This window comes from Falco rusticolus, chromosome 18 (genome assembly GCF_015220075.1).
Source record: "Falco rusticolus isolate bFalRus1 chromosome 18, bFalRus1.pri, whole genome shotgun sequence".
Classification (NCBI taxonomy): Eukaryota; Metazoa; Chordata; class Aves; order Falconiformes; family Falconidae; genus Falco; species Falco rusticolus.
In genome coordinates this window covers 5,867,473-5,889,294 of record NC_051204.1, presented here as the reverse complement: position 1 = coordinate 5,889,294, position 21,822 = coordinate 5,867,473, and the positions used below count along the sequence as shown (strand labels likewise).

General features: G+C 40.5%; 1 protein-coding gene across 5 annotated transcripts in view; it reads left to right on the top strand.

Annotated features, from left to right (window-relative positions):
- NSF (N-ethylmaleimide sensitive factor, vesicle fusing ATPase) overlaps positions 1-21,822 on the top strand; it is a 75,206-nt gene that overhangs the window by 33,705 nt on the left and 19,679 nt on the right. For all 5 annotated transcript variants that reach the window (XM_037411127.1, XM_037411129.1, XM_037411128.1 and 2 more), the window contains exons 9-15: positions 10,044-10,243; positions 12,190-12,355; positions 12,916-12,990; positions 16,065-16,252; positions 19,640-19,735; positions 20,361-20,517; positions 21,663-21,796. In XM_037411127.1, the coding sequence (XP_037267024.1) occupies positions 10,044-10,243; positions 12,190-12,355; positions 12,916-12,990; positions 16,065-16,252; positions 19,640-19,735; positions 20,361-20,517; positions 21,663-21,796 (1,016 nt within the window). The remainder of the gene's footprint in view (positions 1-10,043; positions 10,244-12,189; positions 12,356-12,915; positions 12,991-16,064; positions 16,253-19,639; positions 19,736-20,360; positions 20,518-21,662; positions 21,797-21,822) is intronic.

The following is a 21,822-nucleotide window of genomic DNA, read 5'->3' as shown; positions in this document are numbered from 1 at the left end:
GCTTGAATACTTGTTTTTACACTGTTCTCTCTCTCTCTCTTGTGTTTTTTTTTCCTCCTCCTCTGACTTAACAGATATTTGGCTGTTTGGACTAAAGTTCTTGAGATTTGGTGCCTGGAGCTGTAAATTTCTACACAACTGAAAAACCTTTTCTCAGACCTGAAAAGAAAGTGCTAGTACTGAACTCTTGTCGGCCTTTTTAAAGAACACTCTAGTGTCTCTATGCATTGAAACACAATCTTGACTTCCAGCAGGGAAGTGGTTTTTATGACTTAGGTGTCACATTAGTCATTGTAAAGGCCACTGAAAAAGCAGATTCTGTATGTACGTGGTGTTGTTTGTTGTTATGGTTTGATAACAGATACAGAAATATTTGGTGTTACAGATCACGTTCCTTTTAAGAGACTGAAATGGAGCCCAAATTCCCCATCCTCTCCTGTTACTATCATTAAGTAGGTTAAATCAGACTTTTCCAAGGTAATTTGTATTTCATGGTAACCATCTTAACTTGTCCTCTGACCTCTTGGGATCAATTGATTTCAGTGGTCTGTATTTTTGAAGTTCAGCTCACTATAGAAAAGTGAAGTATTAACAGAAGACAAGATGAATGTTCAGATTAGCAGATACTGAGAGATCATTTTCTTTCTTGGATTCTGCCTGTGAAGTGGAGGCTTGTCTTTTAAGCTGTCTTAAAAATTAATATATTAATGTTCTTGAAGTACTCAGATACTGTAAGAGAACAAGAATAATGGAAAGGATCTCATCCAGTCTGTTCTTAAAATAGGATAATTTTAATGAAGAATTAGTGTCAGACATGTCTAACCTGTAACTGAGATGATAGAAATGCCAGAACTTCCCAAGGCAGCCCATTCCACTGTTTAGAGCATCTTTACTGTCAAAATTTTTCGAGTGTTTGTTCTCAGTCTTGCAGCAGTTCATCATATATTGGTTCTCTCATGTTTTTGGATGCAGCTTTTAGATACTTGTCTATTCATGTTTCTCTTCAGTATTCTCAATGCTAGACCTCAGATTCTTAAGCCATTTCTCATAACCTCTAGATCACTGATCTTTGTGGTTTCTCTCCCCTTGGTCATTCTTCATTGCTTAGAAGTGTGATGACCAAAACGGGGCACGGTAACTGAGGTGCTGGTCGATTCCAGGTCAACTGGCAGGTTGTGTTTGTGCCTTGGTGCCTGTTTGTAATCCTCAATATGACATTTTTTTGGTTTTGCAACATGCAGTTAATTATTCCTACCCCAATTCAGAAACTTGTGCATCAGGTTACATTGTTTTTAAATGAATTTAATCCTGACCATCAGTGTATTTGTAGATCTTGGCTTTGTAACGTGCAGATTTAGTAAGTGCATTCTGTTCCATCTTCTAGGCTATTAATAAAAGTGCTGCATACTGGTAAATTCAGGATGGATCCTTTCTCTTTGTGCTTTCTTGTGGTTTCTTTTCCCATCTACTTTTCATCTACCTTTAACTTCATTCAGCCTGTGTTTTTCCTACGTGTTTATGAAGATGTGTAAGAACTATTTATACCTTATGAAACTTTAAATCGCCCTCTGTTGCTGTATTTGTGTTCTCAAATCCTCTGTGTATGACCTCCTGCTCTTTCCTAGAGGGAAGTTATTTCAGGCTGATCTAATAAATTCCTTTTGGCTGTTTCTTGTATCCTTGTTTTCTTCTGCCTACTTAAAAAGACACTGTGCCAGAATTTTCCAGGAATTAAATTAGTGATGGGTCTATACCACACAATCAGAAAATAGTTGAGATTGAAAGGCACCTCAAGATTTAGTCTAACCCCATGGCTCTTTTCATTTTCACGTTATAACATTATAGATGACCTTCATTTTCTCCCCCCCCCAGTGTCTCCCCTACCCTGTCCCAGTTCTCAGTGACTTTGAGATAATTTCACCCACTCTGAGTGCTCTGGGGTGAAGTTCATGTCCAGGAAATCTGCGAGTATCTAATACTGTTGTGGGCTGTCTCTTCTTTTCCTACTGTTCTTTCCTATTCTTGCCCATTTGTCACTGATACTAATATTAGCTGCCACGTAACACATGAAGTCTTTGTGTAAAAAAAAAAAAAAAAAGAAAGCATTTAGCAGTTTGAACTCAGCATTTTCTGTTGTTAGCTTTTCTTCTTTATTGAGAAGTGGACCAATGCTTTCCTGTCTTCTCCTAATGTGATGATAAAATTAACTGCTCTGCTCACTCCACGTACATGGTTCCCTGTGGCTGGTGGGACTGAATTTGGTCACTTAACTCTTTCTCCACATGCTTGTTAGTGCACCTCTGCAGTTTCTTTGGGGGAGGACAGCTAAGAAGTCTCTGACATAGAGACTGATTTCAGACCACCCAAGCATCCCCCATATTATAGAAACTTGGAGGAAGTGAAGAAGCTAATAACATGAGGAGAGGTCATGTGTGGCTGGATACATGGTTGAGAGAACAATTGTAGGAATAGCTGGTCCACACTCACAGTGGAGAAGAGTCACAGTCACGTTCTGTAGAGTTCTCTGCTGTTTAGCTTGTTTGTGAATTACTTGAGAAAGGAGACAGTTGAAATGAATCGAAACTGAAGGCTGCATTGCATTTGGGGTTTGATGGATGCATCCATGAGTGCTGTGGAAGCTGGCCTGTATCATTGTGAGGCCATCTCAATTCTCTTTGAAAGATTATTGCAATCGGGAAATGTTCTTGAGGACTGAAAGAAAGCAAATGTTATTCCTATCTCCAAGAAGGGCAGGGGAAGCCAGGTACTACAGACCTGTCTGCCTCATCCTCAGTCTCTGGAAAGGTGATGGAGCAACTAATTATGGAGACCATTTCCAGACAAATGAAGGACTAGGAGGTGATCGTGAGTGGTCAGCGTGGTTTTCTGTAGTAGAAATTCTGTTTAACCAACCTGATAGCATTCTGCAATGAAATCAGTAGCTCAGGGAATAAGGGGAGAGCTGTGGATGTTTATCTTAAATGTATTAAGGCTCTCAACACTGCTGTAACAGCCTCGTAGAAAATCCGATGGAAGATGGACTAGCTAAGTGGGCAGCATGGTGGACTGAAAACTGGCTCGGCTTGCTAGGCTTGAAGAGCTGTGATTAACAGCACAATGCCCTTACGGAGGCCAGTCACTAGTGGTGTATCCCACGTGTTCATACTGGGCCGGTAGTGTTTAACTTCTTCATTAGTGACCTGGAGGATGGGACAGAGCACCCTTAGCAAGTCTGCAGATGACACAGAACTGTGAGAAGTGGCTGATGCACTGGGCAGCCTGCGGTAGGTGAACCTGCTTTGCACCATGGGGTTGAATGAGATGATCTCCTGAGGTCCCTCCCAGCCTCAACTGTTCTGTGGTTCTGCAGAAGGACTTCCCAAGACTGAGTGACTCAGCAATAAAACAACAAAACAAACCTTTGATCAGTGAAAAAGGGTGGGCATGAAAATCACAACTTGTAAAATGTTGGCTGTGCTGATTTTCCACTTGAGCAAAATTTTGGGGCTATACTAGATCTATGAAAACAATTACTCAAAGGTGCAGCAGGGGTCAGTCAATTCCTACTTGAATTTGGTAATTATTAACAAGAATTAAATACACACACACCCCCAAAAAAACCCCAGAACATAAGTATGCCACTGTGTAAATCTGTAATCTGTTCACATATTGAATTGCTGGATGCGGTCTTGGCCTTTGTCTTGGAAAGGATGCAGTAAAACGGGAAAAAAATCAGAGGAGGGCATCAGGAGGTTGGATCAGAAAAGCTTCTGTACACAGAGTAAATTGGTTTGAAAATCTTCAGCCTTGGAAAGAGCCCAGTGGGAGTGATATGGGAGGGGGCTTCAAAATTCCGCATGGCCAGGAAAGAAAAAATGTTCTTTCAACGCAGGAATGTGGAAATTTGAAGTGAAGGTTGTGGATGGCAGGCTTGGAAGGGAGAGAAGGGACTTCCCAGCAAATGCGCTGCAAGGAATTTTTGCGTTTCTGTGTTGATGGCCATAGTCATTACGAGATCCTGAGAAGACTTTTGCTCTTACTTCATACGGCTGCAGTTGTGGTGTTAGTCAGCAGGCATCACCACCACTGCTTGCCAGCCACAGGCCTTCTCTAGCTGGAAGGCCAGGCCTTGAGACATCCCAGTGACCCTGTTATGTTGATAGTTATTTACTCTGTAATGCTCTGTGGATAAGTGTTCCATAAGTCATTTACAAATTATATCATGTTGACATTCTAAGTAGACAGAAATGATCCAGGTTTATTTCAAAAAGTAGAAAATGCTGATGAGATTTATAGCTATTAACATCCAGGTGGGATACGACTGTAAATATCAGCTGCTGTGTTCAGCAATCCATCCAACAGCTCTGCATAATCTTTGTCTTAAATTAGCTAAATTTTTGTAGTTCCTTTATTAAGAGGCACAGGCATTTACTCTTTGTGACAGTGATGACTTACAAAACAAACCAGTCTTTAAAGTATATACTCTTACCAAAATCCCTTTTTTTGAGAGTCATGATATTGTTTGTATAGCCAAAAGCGTTCAGTTGGAAGCTTCTCTAAAGCTGATTTATTTTTTATCACATTCCATCAGAAATTGATAAATGTCCCGCCCTTGTCATAAATCTAGGTATTGTCTATATATATATATATCTGTGCATTAAACTTCTCACAGCCAGACAAGATATGATGAGAAAGCTGTTTTCAAAGATCTAGGAAGAACTTACTGACTTGGTTGTCTTCTCTTTACAATGAATTGATAAATCAAATAAACTGGCTATTGAGAGTCCAATTAAAATAAAACCTTCTGTTTCAGGTGTAGCCCTTCCCTGTTTCAGCTTTGATAGAGAAGCAGAAACAAGTTACTTAAGTCTTGCTGCTTGTTGGTAGCATGTAAATCCTGCAGGAATATTAACTGGAGGCTGTGATGTAGGCTGGAATAATGCTGGGCTTAGGATGAGAGGAGGGGGAAATTCCACCCAGCTATATTTTTGGGGAAATTTTGTCTGTGTGAAGTCTGGTAACCCTAATCTTACCCCAACCTGCTTGAAGATTAATGTGCAAAGATAAGAATCTCTCACTGATGTGTTCGGGATCGGTACTTTACTATCAATGCAGATTCCCAATACATGCATCTGAATGATACAATCACACCAGAATGCTTTGATTTTAATTAAAAGGGGAATTACACTCCCAAGTAGAAAATCCCTATTATACTAAAACATTTCTTCTGATCTTTCAAAAGAAGTGAATAGTGAGAGTTGAACAAATAAACTTTGTCTTGTCTTCGGGTAAGTGACATTCTGGTTCAAAATAGTGTTTGACTTCTCTTGGTAACACGAGTAAGTTTCCAATTCTTACTAGGTTTTATGATTTTTCCGTGATGCTTTGTGTAGAATGTTTCCCATATTGGGTATTTTTTAGTTCTTGCTAACATACTTATTCAGCCTCTAACTGTATGTCATTAAATTGCATAATTAAGTATCAGGTTACAGGCGTGACCTTTGATTGGGACTCCTAATGGTAAGCTTAACGAGTTAGAGATGTCTGCACTGCTAATAATTTGTGTTTATAAAATTCTCATAATAGTATTGACATTTGGGCTGCATTGGTGAAATCAGCAAAAGGGAGATAAACTTAATCAAAATTCCTCTGTGGTGCATAGCATCCCACTGTGATTTGAGACATAACATTTGTAGTTTGTCATCACCTGTCTATTTTAATAAAGTCCTGCTTGTATTTAAAACTTTAATTTTAGCCAGGTGAATGTAGCTATACAGGGAAATCTCTACTGGAGTAGCTTGTGGCAGTTTTATTTGAAAAGGAACTAATTGCTTTGGTTTCAGGAATGTTCTTCCACATGATTAAGACCCAGCTTTTAATGTTGCCCATTCAGTGGCAATCAAATCTTGCAGCAGATGGTCAGTAATGTCCTTGATGCTCAGATGTGGGGGAACACATGTGTGGTGGTACTTGCTAAAGACTGAACGTGGGCTGCCCAACACTGGCCGAGCTTGTCTGGGTCAGGTTTGTAGCTGTCAGGTTCTCGGGGAACGTGCTGTGCCCCAGAGCTGGTATTTTTGCTCTAGGGGGGTGAGTAGCTAATGGCACTGTACAGCCGAGGACTTTGGCAGGCTGCTGAAGCAGTGGCCTGCCTTTGACCAGCCTTCTTTCTTTCTTCCTGCAGCAGCTTCTGTCTTTTATTTTTTTTTTATTTGTCGGATAAGAAGTAATGCTTTCTCATAATAGGCAAGTTTGAGGAATAGGAAGAGGGCAAAAATCCTAGGAGGCTTTCTAAGCAAATTTGTTTTGTTTTCCCAGAGTCACCCAGCCGTAACCATGCCAGTTTGCCTTTTGGTTTCCATATGCTCCCACTATGGGAAATGAGACTTCAGGTGCAGTGTGTTACAGCCTTGGCCCTTTGCTAAGGCTGTATGTTAGCTCGCACAGAGGAGGAAAATATTTGAGCTTGTAAAGAAGTTCAGGTTTTTTGGGTTGTATAAGAGAAGCTTCTAGTGGATATAACTAGGTTGTACCTCCTTCTAGGAGGGAGATCATGAGTTGCAGGAAAACTGGGGAGGGGGGAAGGAGCAGAGTGCTCTTCATGGTTCTTTTTTGAAAGTGCACTAGAGAAAAATACTCTACAGCACAATTTTCCTGCCTCTTTCAGGATGCTCCCAGGCCTGTTTGTGTACATGTGCCCTGACTTGCCGATAGCCTTTTGATAGCCTCTCTTGCCTGAGCGCAGTGGAGCTGTTTGAGCATCAGTTTGCTTGGGATTTCCCTTCAAAGCATCACTCATCATTGAAATCCTGGTTTGTGCTGTTTGGCTACATAGGTGATCATGTTCCTCCACAAAACACGTTAACAATACCTTTTGTGACATTGATTTGACAGGAATAGCTTTTAATTTATCTATGCCTCATTCATTCCTGTGTGAAATTTGTCTTTACTGACAGTATATGTTGTTTATGTTTTTTGACTTGTAGATGCCTGAAAGTTGACTAATGAATTCTTCTTAGCTAGATCTCTTGATATTTATAGTAAATTTTTTATCTGCAGAGAAGCCCAGAAAAATCTTTCAGCTTTATTACCATGCTTACTCAGTGCAGCACTATTGCTCTTGGGGGTTTTGGTAGGGATCAGACATTCCTCATAGCAGTGTTCTGTCCTGAAACTTCATTTCAGTGTATGAACAACCTGAAAGAGAGAGAGCAGTGCATGTGAATAATACAAATTATTTTGTAGTGAGCAATTTATTCAGATTGAAATTAATTCTTTATCATTATACTGTTCAGGAGTAAGTGAAATCACAGTTGAGTATCAGTAAGTTAATAAAGGAGCAAAGTACTTGTTCTTTAAAGGCAGAATGTTGCCGTGAGGTCTGTGCAGCTGTGAGGAGACAGTTGTGTGGGGTGAGCTTACCACGTAGCTGAGATGAGCCAGAAACCAGAAGGGAAGTCATGCTGTGTGGGTGACAAATAACTCCGTGTGCCCAAACTTGTTAAACTTTTGACGATGGTAGAGACTGAACTCGGGTCCTCTTAAGTCTGAGCTCTGTGCCATCTGTGCTGCTTTTGGATTTTCCTTTAATGTCTATCTTAAGCACTGCAGGGCTCTTGTGGGATGGTCCGCATCCTTAAAAAAGGCAAACTGCAAGAACGTGGTACATAATGAATGAATTATGAGTGTCATTCACAGCATGGAGCAGTTTCCACTAATTAACTTGTTGCTTTTTACCTCAGACAATTAATGCTTAAAGATTTCTAAGGTTTTAAATAAAATTTCTTGAAATAAAACATAGAGTTTTTTTATCTTCAAATACAGTGGTCTTGTGTCCCTCGCTTGGCTGGAGCACGTGTAGGGATCTTGTGCAGCAGTGAGATGGAGCAAGGGAAAAGGAAAAGGTGCTACTGAATTCCCTACTTCTGTAATTAAACACTTGTGTTCAGAGTCAAGATTTTTATTGAGGCAGATTCCAGATGTGCTGTTTTCCCATGGGCTAGAGTGGTACAGCTTCCTCAGGGTCCCTTTCCTTGGGATGTCCTCACTGGTCTGGTCGCCGAGGTTGACAGTGACATGAGTTACACCTCTAGAGGAAGGGCAGTAGATGCTGGAGTCTGTTGGCTGCTTGTTGGTGTTATGTGTGGCCAAGGCAGTCTAAAACACTTGAAGGAGAAGGACACTTACCCTGAGTCCATGTAGGCTTAGTATTTTGCTATCTGCACATCTTTATTTTTCATGGGCAAAGTTGAAGCGATACAGTGAGGAACCTAATAGTTTTTATTGTGCTGGAAATTGCTCAGGAAGATGTAAGTTACTGAAATACCTGCTGTGTCCTAAATGTTGAAAATAAATTTGTTTACTTGTAGTTTTGTGTTTACTCTTTGACCTTCAGTATCCACTGGAAAATAGAAAAAGGTCTGCTGGAAGTACAAGGAGCTAGACAAAATCAGTTACATACTACTTTTATTTCCTTACCACTCTGTGAGCAGACAATATCCAAACTTGCTCTGATCCTGAATCTGTCTTGTACATGTCTTTTAAATTGGGCAGTATATAGCTCCCGTGTCTTTTCTAGGTAACTTCTATTTTTCTTCACTGTTCTTTTTTTCAGTTGCCTCAGCTATGATACTATACTGTGACTTTCTACTTCTTTAGGCTTTTCCCGAGTCTGATGCTCTGTGTTTAAAACTTGGTGCTGATACATGATCTCGGCTCTCCTATTTCAGCTTTTTCCAGCACCAGCCCCTTAGGATTGCTCCCAGGGAAAAGGTTTTGTCTTGATGCAGTTATCTTTTCTGTCTGGCTAGTGCTTTTGTGTATGCTGCTAGTCCCACTAAGTGAATAAAACTTCATAAGGGACACATGCTGGTGCTGCGACCTCTCTTAGTGTAGTATAAGGCATGAGGATATTAAGAAAGTTGATAAAATAGTCTGGGGCTCATGAGCTATATACGCAAAATTCCACAAGTCCTTCAGGGAAATGATTCTTGTTTGCTCTGGGGAACCTCTATCAGTTGTGTGCACACTGAGGAAACGTGCCTGTTGCCGACTGGGATGTGTCCAGCATTAGCTTGCAACCATTGTATCCTCTGTTTCCCTAGAGAATAGAATTTAAATGCCAGTGCTCATGCCAGTGTTCAAAGTCGTGTTCTTTGAATAAATTAGAGTGTTTCAGGTCTTTCTAATTACAGGTCAAGCTTTTGGGGCTGACAGTTCTGGTGGTTGTTAGAAGCCTTTTTCAGTTTTCTCAGTATTTGTTGTATGAACTTGCAATCAGAGCGCCATGTATTATATGGGACTCATTAAAGCCTCAATACCGGAGTAAAAAGTTAGGCGTTATTACATGATATTCCTTGTTTTCTCTTTCAAGAACCAGATTAAGGTGTTTGATCTGTGTCTACATGGGGAGCTCACCGTCAACTGAGTAATTCTGACGGTCTGATGCTTCATTTTCCTTACATACCTGAAAATTAAACTCAGTTGAAACCCTTCTGTGAAGGAAGGCTCCCTTTGTAGGCACTGTGTGTCCCTCTAGGAGAGAGATGAACCATATACAGTACGTGCTTGTCCTAAATTTGGTGTTCAGGGCATATGAGGATGTAAAAAAAAGTATCTGCAGCCCCTCACTATCTGGGCATCATCAGTATTGCTGGGACCTACACTTGGGTTTTATTGAACTGAAAAGTATCTTATTCACATGTTCACTAAGTGGTCCCTGTTGCTTTCTATTACTGACCAGAAATCATAAATCACACTTTCAGTCCTTAGCCATTAACTTGGCATGCCTAATGCATGGGAGAGCATTTGTGCTGTTCTGTGGGTTCTTTTTCCTGACCCTTGCTGGATCACTGTAATGACTCTGATTCAGTCTGGCAATTCTTTGTTTGAATTTCACTGATAAAGGAAGGCACTGAGCAGAGCTAAGGCTAATGCACATCCCTGCCAGATCCCTGTAGCACCTCTACTGTAAGCAGCAATTTCCTCTTTATTGCTGTTTCCATCGTAAGCCTGCTTTCTAAACTTGTTCTCTCTTGTTCTAGGCTGCAAGCATGTGAAAGGCATTCTCTTGTATGGACCTCCAGGCTGTGGTAAAACACTTATGGCGAGACAGATTGGGAAGATGCTGAATGCCAGAGAACCAAAGGTGGTCAATGGTCCAGAAATCCTCAATAAATATGTGGGTGAATCTGAGGCCAATATCCGCAAGCTGTTTGCTGATGCAGAAGAAGAACAAAGAAGGGTAATGTAAACATAGATAAGTAGCATGGTCAGTATGAATGTGCCTAAAGAATGGCTGGAAAGGAGGTTTATAATCAGAAAATTACTGCTTGCGTTAAAAGACTGAGTCACTGCTTAGCTTGCGATTATAGTTATTCCTTGCAAGTCACTGAATATTAACGTTCTACAGAGTCACATTCTCAGTTGAAAAAAAGATCTTAGAACCTGAAAAGGTAGCTGGTTTTCTAGCTGGCTATGCTGAAGATGGACAATTTGTTTAGATGCCATGCAGAGTTATTCTAAAGTAACGCAGTAGGGCCCATCCTGCTGTGCTTTGTATTATGTGGTGTGTCACCTGCTCAAAAAGTGCTTAAAAATGGGATAGCAAAGTTCCTTCTTCTTTATTTTTTTGTGGCAGAGACCATTAGTCTATTTGGATTTTGCTACTAAATTCAGGTGGACCATAACATAGGATGAATTTCAAATTAGGCTTTCACAATTTCAGGTTTTGGGGTTACAGGCTTGTTAGTATGAGGATATTATAATCCTTGAAGTGTTATAATTGCTGCATCACTAATTTTTCTCAGCAGAAAACTGATGGATGAGACTAATGTCTTGAAACTAGAATGTACAAATTTTTGAAACTGGAAGTGGAGATAAAGAGAATGTTTTTTCCAAACTTGTTTTTTTTTTTTTTTTATCCATTACTTTAGCTGGCTATCAAAAGTACAGTCTTTAGTTTGAAGGTGTAAGTACTTAGGTGTGCTATGGTAATGTTTCCCTGCTGTGGACCACTTAATTTTGATAGATTTTCTGGTAAAGAAAATACAATGTCAGGCAAGTCACGGTTAAATATAGGGAAGTCTTTTTAGAAGACGTTAGCAGAGGACATTGTATCCCTTAATTTTATTTATGCCTTATATAAATATATAGTAAATAAATATCCAATATTATTTATAATAATATAATGATATATTTATATTTTATATTATATAATAAATATCTATTAAAATCTACAGATTTTACTAGTGGCTTGAAATCATTTAATTTTCTTCTGCAGAAGATTACTCAGTAAGTCGGCTTTGCATGGTAACCCATACTGATGTAAACAATCACCTTCTTTCTGCTTTTTGCAATATAACTGAAAGCTGTGAGCTTCTTCTCCTTTGCAATAACACACCTGTTAAAATAGACTTTATATTGGCTGGAGGGGATGGTCCTGATGACAAGTTGTAAGATTAAAAAGGTCTCGAAAAGGTTGGTATTGTAATGACTTGTGTCTGGGGCAGATTGCCAGTGACAGCACATTTACCCAGTGTTAATGTGGTCTCCGCTGTCCACAAAAGATGTTTTAGAGGTGGAATTTGAAGGGAAAAAGCTTCATAATACGGTCACAAAAAGTATGCTGTTCTCTTACCAGCTGTAACTGCTTCACCTTTGAGTGAACCTGGAAATAAGCGGTTCTTTTCCTGATCACATTGAACGAATGGGCTCCTTTAAAAATATTGAGAGCAAAGATAGTCTGGCAAGCCATGTATTTACTGCATTCAGTACAAGCTGGGCTATGTCCCCCATTGGGTACATTCCTCCACAGGTGTGCTTTCTTCTCCATCTCCCTTTCAGAGGGCTTTCCCAGATCCTGAGTACTGTGACCCTTTGAGCTGTGTATTCCAGCTTTAGGCTGGTGCTTTTCTGGTTCAGTCTACTCTTCCTTGAAACGCTGCTTCTCTTACCAGTGTCAGCTGTGGAGTCCTATGTTTGGGCAAAGCCCACTAACTGCCCCATTTTGGAGGATGGCAAGATGTTATTCTGGAAAGGGGCCTGATACATATATAATAGGTGATATTAAAAACACATGGAGGTACCAATGTTCTGTATCTGTGTGGCTGAGCTTGTTGAGGTTAGTTTTGTTTGAATTGCTTTCAGTGTTGACATATGTCATTCCTGACGTGTTTTTCTTTCCAATAGCTTGGAGCAAACAGCGGTGTGCACATCATCATTTTTGATGAGATTGATGCAATCTGCAAGCAGAGAGGAAGCATGGCGGGTAGCACTGGAGTCCATGATACTGTTGTGAACCAGTTGCTGTCTAAAATTGATGGAGTAGAGCAGCTGAATAACATCCTAGTGATTGGTATGAATGATGGTGCTTACTTTCTCTGTTAAGGGGTCTGGCTGAAAATTGCTGGTATTTCATCATTGCAGGTCAGCTAGGTTATCTTTACCGGTATTGGTTCTGTTTGGACTAATCCAAACTGAACGTCTGCTATCTGACAAGCATCAGTAGCAGTTTTAAAGGGAGATAGTGCTCTAATTGGCTGATACTGTTGCTTTCAACAATTTCGTCCTTCAGCTTCTGATAACAAGTGTTTTGTAGGCTGAGAAAACTTGCAGGGAATTATGTGCATTGATGTATTGGCATATGAAGGAGTGGGGCTTCTCCGGCTGTGTTGTCTGGTTGTCCTGGTGCTGGGAGCCCTGCAGATACAGTCACAAGTACGGGTTTGATCCCTATTGCCCTGACTCTGCTTCAGGGCATGACTTCTGCAATATTTCTGAAGATGGGTATTTTTTTGTCTGTTTTCTTGAGACTCTTTGAGGTATCTTCTTACCTCTGTGGGCTGTCTTCAGGAGTTGGAGACCCACTTAGTAAGCTCAGATAATGCTTATTTTGTTTTTAACTTTTGAATTTAGGAATGACCAACAGACCTGACCTGATTGATGAGGCTCTGCTGAGGCCGGGGAGACTGGAGGTGAAAATGGAGATTGGTAAGCAAGCTGGCATATCGCAGTACATAAGCTCACATGTACTTACAATAGTAAAGCAAATGTGTATTTTAAAGTGAACAATTAACCAGGGTGGCATAGGTGCTGAACTTCATGCAGCTCTTTCCGTCATATTGCATGTAAATGTAATCAGCCAATTAAAAATACCATTTTAGACTTACCTACTGATAAGCTATTGGAATATCTGATAATATAGGATTTATTAAGCCCAGATCATCATAGATTCGTGAAAACAAGTCTTTGACTTTGCATTTGAGATCAGAAGTTTGATCAGTAAAGATCATGGTGGAGTCTAAAGGGTGACTAGGCTATGCTCAATTCTGAGGTTAACAATTCATGGAAAAATGTTTGAACAGAGAAAAGCATGGGACTGATAAAAAGCTTAATGATCCTGTCTTGCAGTCAAATCACCAAATTGGTTGAGATCTGTGTTTAATTTAGAGATTGAACAATGCAGTTTCAGATGTCTAGTTTGAAAAAGCATGTAAAACGTTTTCCCCTAACCTTCCACAGACATACACGTCACAAAACATTTTCTATGTTCTGAGCTAGGCACTGACTATTGTCAAGGTAAAAATTCTCAAACTGTAGAGTCACAAAAAAGGAATAGGCAGGGGCATGTTTATTAATATGTTTTGTTTCCTTACAATTGCAGAAAATTAGATGAAAATGTCCATATAACCCTAAAAAATCATATGATACCATACTACAGTGGCAGGCAAAACTGCAGTTGTGTGTGCTGGTCTGAACTGTAGGGGAACTCTTGAAATCTGATCTATCAATGTAATCTGAAGAGCTTGCTAGGGATTTTTTCTCTTATCCTTAAAGGGTAACGTCACTCTTTGGAAGAGCCAGAAACACGAAAGAGTTTTGGTGGTAGCCGAAAAGGAAAGGTCTGAGGCAAAAGGAGGAATGAGGAAGTGAAGCTGATGACTGCTGAGGCAGCAGTGGTAACCCGGGAGCTTATGCTGATGCTCCAGAGTTAATGCTGTCCTTGAGTACTGTAGGGAATAAGTTCATATCGGGCATTACTGTTCACACAGCTCAGCAAGATGTGGGGGCTAGAGGTACAACTAGAGCACTAGCTAGGATGTAAATATCTGGTGGAGCACAGGCAGCGTGGATGGTTTCAAATATGCCATAGACTAAGACATTTGTTAGATGCAGGAAAAAATAGACACACACTTGTGCCTACTCCTGGCTTAATCCACAAAAAAGGAAAATTGGGAAAGGAAGTGTATAGCAGCACATAAAGCATTATCGGAAGTCAAGCTGATGAATAGTAATGAGGGAATATTAGCATTGGCAAAAACTGTAGCCAGATACAGTCTTTACAAACATAACACAGCTACAAGGATTTGAAGGAAAGACTCAATAAAGAAAGCATTTTAGGGATGAAAAAGTGTAGCCGTAATGACAGTTGCCTTTGAACAGCCTCGCACTTGAAAACAAATGCCTGATAACGACTGTTACTAGTAAGCACAGGTGAGATTGATTGTACTGCAGGTGTAAGACCTACATCTTTAGTAGACAAAAGTTAATTAAATTAAATAAATTCCAGGGACTGAGCAAGGCATCCCTAGAATAAATTATCAGATGATAGGGACTGAACACTGCTGGGGACTATGCACATTTTCAAATGACTTTTCACACATCCTCAGCACAAATACTCGTCAGTGCAAATTAACAGATCCTTGTAATAAAGGCTGGGAAGGTAGGTTGGAAAATGAGCTAAAGAATAGCATTATTTTACCAAGATGGTGATCTGACTTGTTATGTTTTATTTTAAGAAAAGTCTTTTCTGTATCTTCCATTATATACATTTCAGAAGGGACTTGCTAAGGGTGCAGATGGAAATTAGCACCTCCATCAGAGAAGATGAACATTTTATGAGAATGGTATGGGACAGGTGAAGAGTGAAGCCAAGACCCTGAGTTCTAGGAGAGTGAACTTTCACTTGATTATGTAATTAGGGACCCCCTGGGAAACTGCACTCGGGTGCAGACCTGGCAACTCTTATAAGGATGTTTTTCTTAATGCACCAGAGCTCTTGATTCCCACGTGTAAGAAATCAGGCAAGGAAGGCAGGAGACCAGCATGGCTCACTAAGGGCCTCCTGGTCAAACTAAAGGGTAAGAGGAAATACACAGGCATGGAACCAGGGACATGTATCCTGGGAAGAATATAGGGACACTGTCTGGATGTGTACGGATGGGATCAGGAAAGCTAAGGCACAGCTGGAGCTGAATTTGGCAAGGGATGTGAAGAATAGTAAGGAGGGCTTCTAAAGGTGCATTGGCCAGAAAAGAAAGATTAAAGAAAATGTAGAAAATGTACACCTCCATCCTGTCCCGATAGATAAGACAGGAGAACTATTGGCAACTGACACGGAGAAGGCTGAGGTATTCAACAAATTTTTCCCCTCAGTTCTCACTGGTGATCACTTTCCCTGCATCTCTCAAGTCCGTGAACCTCAAAGCAAGGACTGGGAAAAAGAAATCCTTCTCATTGTAAGAGAACATCAGTTTTGAGACCACCTGATGAACCTGGACATATGCAAGACCATGAGACCCAACAAGATGCATCCCTGGGTCCTCAGGGAATTGGCTGCTGTAGTTGCTGAGCTACACTCCATCATGTTTGAAAAGTCATGGCAGTCAGTCAAAGTCCACAGTGACAGGAAAAAAGGGAATATTGCACTCATTTTAAAAAAGAGTAATAAGATGCACTGTGGGAACTACTGACCACTTAGCGTCATTTCAGTGCCCAGTAAGATCATGAAACAGGTTCTCCTGGAGGATGTGTTGAAACACATAGAAGACAGAGAAGTGATTAGGGACTGCCAACGTGCCAACAAAGGGCAAACGGAATTTGCTAAGGCAATTAGTGTAGTTGAATGTTCTCAAACAAAAAGCATTGTCACATATTCTACTTGTAAGAATGAATTGCTCATGGTGAGGAAGAGCCTTTGGAAGTAGGACCATGGAGAGGGAAGTGCTTTGCTGCAGTTGCTGTGCCGAGGCATTGATTGACGTGCGTTCTGTTTAAAATCTCAGGCTTGCCAGATGAGAAGGGTCGATTTCAGATTCTTCATATCCACACAGTACGGATGCGGGAACACCAGCTGCTGGCTGAAGATGTGGACATTGCAGAACTGGCAGTTGAGACTAAAAACTTCAGTGGTGCTGAATTAGAAGGTTTAGTTCGAGCTGCTCAGTCTACTGCTATGAACAGACACATTAAGGTCAGTCCAGTCGTCTCTCACTGGGGCAAAGGGAAAGGGAAAATAATTATGTTTGGAATCTTTTCTTGAATGTTTACTTCCAAATGGGTAATAGCATCCCAGCATACCTTAGGAGATGAAATTCATATGGACACCACCTTTTCACTGTGGTTTTACATGGTTCTGAATTAGCTCTTTCATCTCCTGACCTCCAGGTGGCTCTTGCATAGTGTGGTGGGAGTGGAAGGTCATTGTTTGTCAGTGAATTTTGATAAAAACTGAAAGTCTGGAGCTCAGTTTATGGATTGGGCCCAGGAGGCAAGAGGGGAAAGGGGGGACAGCCAGTCCTATGGGAGGGATCTCTGCTGGAGCCTGTGCAACTCAATATATTCATAAATGATCTGTAAAGAGGGGAGAAGAGTGAGGTTACAAGCTCATAGCTGGTTTGTGGTCATAAAGACAAATGCCTACCTGTGGAAAACTGCAGAAGGCATTTGCAATAATGCAAGTGCACAAGATGTAGTGAATCGAAGTGTACACTGGGGAAAGAAAATTCAAAAAGATACTGGCAATGATAGGGACTGACTGACCGTTACTTGACGTCAAGCTCTTGGAGTTATAATGATCTTGAAATACCAGCCCAGTCCTTACCAGTGAAAAAAGCAAACGTAACATTAGATTTTTCTAGGAGAGGTGTATAGAGCAAAACTGAGGCCATGATTATGCTGTGGTTGAATCTGTGCAATGCTGGGACACTCACCTTGAGAAGGTTATGGTAGAACTAGGATATGGAAAGGCAGCAGGGAAGGGCAGAGGTGTAGGAGGGTTTTCATTGAAAGAACGGTTAGACTGGGATTTCTCAGCCTGAAAAAAATATGGTGAAGGATCATGAAAAGTGTGAACAATCATGAGGGTACTGAAATCAATGAATGGGGAATGACTGTTTACTCTTTCCTAATACAAGAACTCGGAGAGCAGCAAACAATACCAGCAGGGCCACCATCAAAGCAAAGATGTTCCTTGTGTGAAGTAGTATTTAAGCTGTGGAAGGAATCCTTTGCTACAAGATGTTGCTGATGCTAAAATCTTGGTTGAATTCAGAAGAGGCTTGTACAATGTCTTCCATTTCAAATAAGTACTCGTTTGGTGATTGTCTCAGTGTCCACAGAGACTTTGTGATGTTCTCGGCTCTCTCTGTTCTAGAGAAACATTGCCTTGCTTTCCCAAGGTTTGCTGATCGCAGGAGGTCAGTGTATCTTTAAGTAGAAAGGAGTTAAGGACTGTGAAATGTCAGGTTATATTAATCCAGATGCAAACCACAGTATTCGATGGTGTTGAAATATGAGATGATTAGTTAGTGAAGAAGGAGGCTGAAAGGCACAGCCCCTTAGCTCTAGTGGCCAAGAACGGGTGTGAATTACTGCAGAGAAGAGCCTTTGACATAATTCCACGGCACTGATATATTTTTAAGTAAAAAGTCTGTTCAACCTCAAATATGAGGAAGGCAAATCACGCTTTCATTTAAGTGAGAGAAATCATTTGGTTGCTTAGGCATTTGTATCTCTTGGGAGCACTCTTTCTAAAGGAAAAATATCTATTTCTGCTAATATTTCTTGTGTAGCCAAAATACTTAAAAAGCTATTAATAGTTTCCTATAGCAAAAACCCCACAAACATCAACAGTTTCACATTTTGTGTTCTGTCTCAAAAAAAAAAAAAAAAAATCAGCACTTCTGGAGATATTTTTATTCCTCTGCAGGCAAAACATTTTCTTTAATTTTGCTTATAGTTGATGATTTTTCAGTGCTTCAAGTTTGGGTGAGTTTGGGGACCATTAGTGTTTTGCGGTATTCCCTGTTGTGCTAAAATGTCACAGTGGGAGGAGAGAGAGTGGCAATGCATAAATGTAGAAGAGCAGTCCCCTGCTTTAGGTTGGTATGTGATTGACATCTTAATATATGTATGTGTATTCCAAATGCAAAGCAGCCACACTTTTTCTTTTCAAACACTTTGACATAGTATTTTTGGATAATTTTACTGTTTATTCTGAAGATGTCTTCAGCCAAATGATGCACTAAGGTATTTTATTTTCTCCTACGAGTACTGCAAAATTTAAAATATACATCATAGGCCTGACCTAGTTTTCAGAAGCACCTATGAGAAGCAAGAGCACAAATTAAAAATCAAGGGATATTATCCTTCTGAATCATTTAAACTCTCTGATAATCTGTCACTGTGTGTGTGTTAAAAATTAAAATTTATAACTCATTAAAGGCTAGGAAAGGAAGAGCCCCCCCTTGTTTTTAAGTGTACAAACAACTTCAGGAATATATTAATAGTTTTTAAAGTACCTTCACTTCCCTCTGCAAAGTGAAAGGGTGATCAACCTGTGCTAAAAATCTGCTAAGCTGGTATGTTGGGCACCCTGTATTTTCTGCTTGGTGGGTGTTTTTTGTGAGAAGGGACCCTTACTGTTTCAGCCATCCTCTGGTTGCAGCTGTTTGTTTGGCACAGTGTTAGTGGCCAGTCTGGGTTCCTGAGGTGGTGGTTTAGAGGCTGCATTTGCTACTCTACAAGACAAGCATAATGTGATTGTTTTTATTATCATTTTTTCCTTTCCGTTCTCAAGTGCACCATCCTAGTAAGAGGATATCTCTGAGACGCATCTTTGAGGGTCGAAGTTGTTTGACTCATCCGTCACCCTGGTCTTAGGCAAAGATAACAGAGGTTGCTGTGCCTTCCGGGAAACCCCTTGAAATCCTAAATTTTTACTTCCTGAGCTGTGAGGTCATGTGCGGCCATTATACTCTCAAGTAGAAGCAGGTGGTGTTGTTAAGACTTGGGTAACTTCAATGAAAATTATACTTTATTTGGAAACTAGAGAAATGTGTTATGGTATGATTGGGAAATTATATATTTACCAGTTCCCTCTAAAGACTTTCTTGTGTGGAGAGGAAAGCAGATGGTTTGAATAGAAAAATAAACCCTCCTGAAAGAGAGGTGTGTGGATAATAATTCTTATTTTTGGTTTATGTGCCAAAGATGGTGTGGGTAGACTCAGAGTTGGGTTAAACCAAATCTGAATTTGTCTTTCTGAAAAACAGTTCCACAACGAAGGAGGCCTCACCCCCTTGCCGTCTAGCCCACAGAAGGCATAACAAAGAATATTTTCTACAGCCTCTAAATGTAACAGCTGTTACTTAATGACTTTGGGGGGCTGGCATAGGGATGTGGCTCTGTGAAGATGATGATCGCTCCAGTGGGATGTTGATGTCCAACAAGCGTCCTGTTAAGAAGCATTTTTCTTACTGATGTAAACCAACTATGGGTTGGATCTGTGGAGATGGAGGTTGATAAGGGGTTGTGTGCAGTACTGCTGTACTTCAGTGTCTTTTATTGCCTTTATTAGGCCAGTAACAAAGTGGAAGTGGATATGGAGAAGGCAGAGAGCTTGCGTGTGACAAGAGGAGACTTTTTTGCATCTTTGGAGAATGATATCAAACCAGTAAGTAGGCACTGTGTAACCCCTGTAATAATCACACAGCATGTTTAATGACATGAAGTAGCACCTTCCTTTTGGGATCAGACATGCAGTGGTGCACCCTGGGCTGACATACTGTGTCCTGTGCTGTAGGAATGAAAATAGGGAGCCTCTTTCTGCCTGCAGTGCTAAGGCTCTGTTTTGTACCTTTTGTTGCATGCAGTAATCATAAAAAGGAATAGAACACATGGAGAGCAACTTGGAATTTCTTCTCCTTGTATGTATACTCTCCCTTTTAGGCTACTTCAGTTAATGGGTGACAGCTTTAATATGGACTTTAGTAGGTGTAAACCTCATTTTTGAGAATTGTCTTTAACAGGTGTGGATTCAGAACCTGTTGGCAGCTTGCACTGATTAGAATTTGTATAGAGGGTGTATGAAAAAATGTTTCCAGATGTGCATGGTCTCCAACAGGGTTCAGTCCTTCAAACTGAAATGTTGTCACCAATGGGTGTTCCAGTACTGGAGCATTTCACTGAAGCATCTTCCAGAGTCTTGGTCCTGGTCACTTTGGTGATGTGTAATTGCTTCATGTTTTTCTGATGTGACGCAAAATTTCTCAGTAAAATAAATGTCCCTCTCAATACAGGCATTTGGAACCAACCAGGAAGACTATGCAAGCTACATCATGAATGGTATTATTAAGTGGGGTGATCCAGTAACAAGGGTGTTGGATGATGGGGAGCTGCTTGTTCAACAAACGAAGAACAGTGACCGCACTCCTTTGGTTAGCGTTCTTCTAGAAGGTAAATTAAAGAAAAAAATATCTATTAAAAAAACCAAGCTACTTCTGTACTGTAAACTATTCCTATCAGTTGCCCAAGTGGTCATATTACATCCTGTGTCTGTATGTAAAAGAAACACGTGGGAGGAAAAATAGAATTGGTCTCTTTCAGTTTACTTGGGTGAAATTGCTTTAGGTACTAAAATTGGCTTCCCAGCCTGAGAGAAACCCTGTTCTTGGAGCAACAGAGAAGTGAATGTACCCAGTTAATAACCTAAATATGGATAGTTTACAGTGTGAACATCGCTAGCTGAGTTAGTTGCCTAAATTCTCTTTGAAGTCACTGGAGAGCTCATCAGTGTAATTAGCTGAGTTCAAACAACAGTTCGTCTGGCCACATTTCAGTGTCTGCTGTTAGAGGTGGATTGCCGTCTATCTAGACTGCTACTAACCATGAACTGCCCAGGAAACTAATTCCAATATCTGTGTTAATTGGAGTAGAATTTGACATTTAGCACTTCCCTCTTTCTTTCCCTGAAGTCAAAAAACGTGGATTACCACTATTGTTCAGCGGTCTGTGGCTTTGAAATTAACCTTTAATAGATCCCCTGAATAATTCCGCGTGCTTGTGGCCAACATATCACTTGTATATAACACCTGCTTGCACTCCAAATTGATTTGTATTGGGTGTATAGATGAAGATGTGTCTTTGGTCTCTGTTTGAATTATTCTGGTGTGAATTCAAGCAAATAACAAACTGTCTTTGTCAGTATTTACCTGGCATTCATGCTGTTGACTTGTTTGCCACAGTACCTGCAGAAGTCACGCTTAAAGGAGCATAACCGCAGTTCGAGAAGTTTCTCCAAAATACAAACACAGGCTAATATTGGTGGGGTGGCCAGTCCTACAAAATGTGTTAATGTCCTCTTTTGTGTTGGTTTCATGGCAAATCAGTGTGCATGTGCTCAAATAGTTGTACCAGTTTCCTTCATCTGGAGGATTGGATTGCACTAGGAGTTAGTTCCTTCTGCACGTAGAAGAAAAGGTCATTTCAAAATGCAGATACCTCTGAATGAGATTATTAACATGCTTAAAATATCATCCACACTGAGCCTTACCAGAGCTGTTTTGTCCCTGTTTTTTCATTATGTTTGTCCTTTGTTTCAGGTCCCCCCCACAGTGGGAAGACTGCTTTAGCAGCAAAAATAGCAGAAGAATCAAACTTTCCCTTTATCAAGATCTGTTCTCCTGATAAAATGATTGGATTTTCTGAAACAGCCAAGTGTCAAGCTATGAAGAAGGTACTTCTGCATCTTACTGTTTTGCT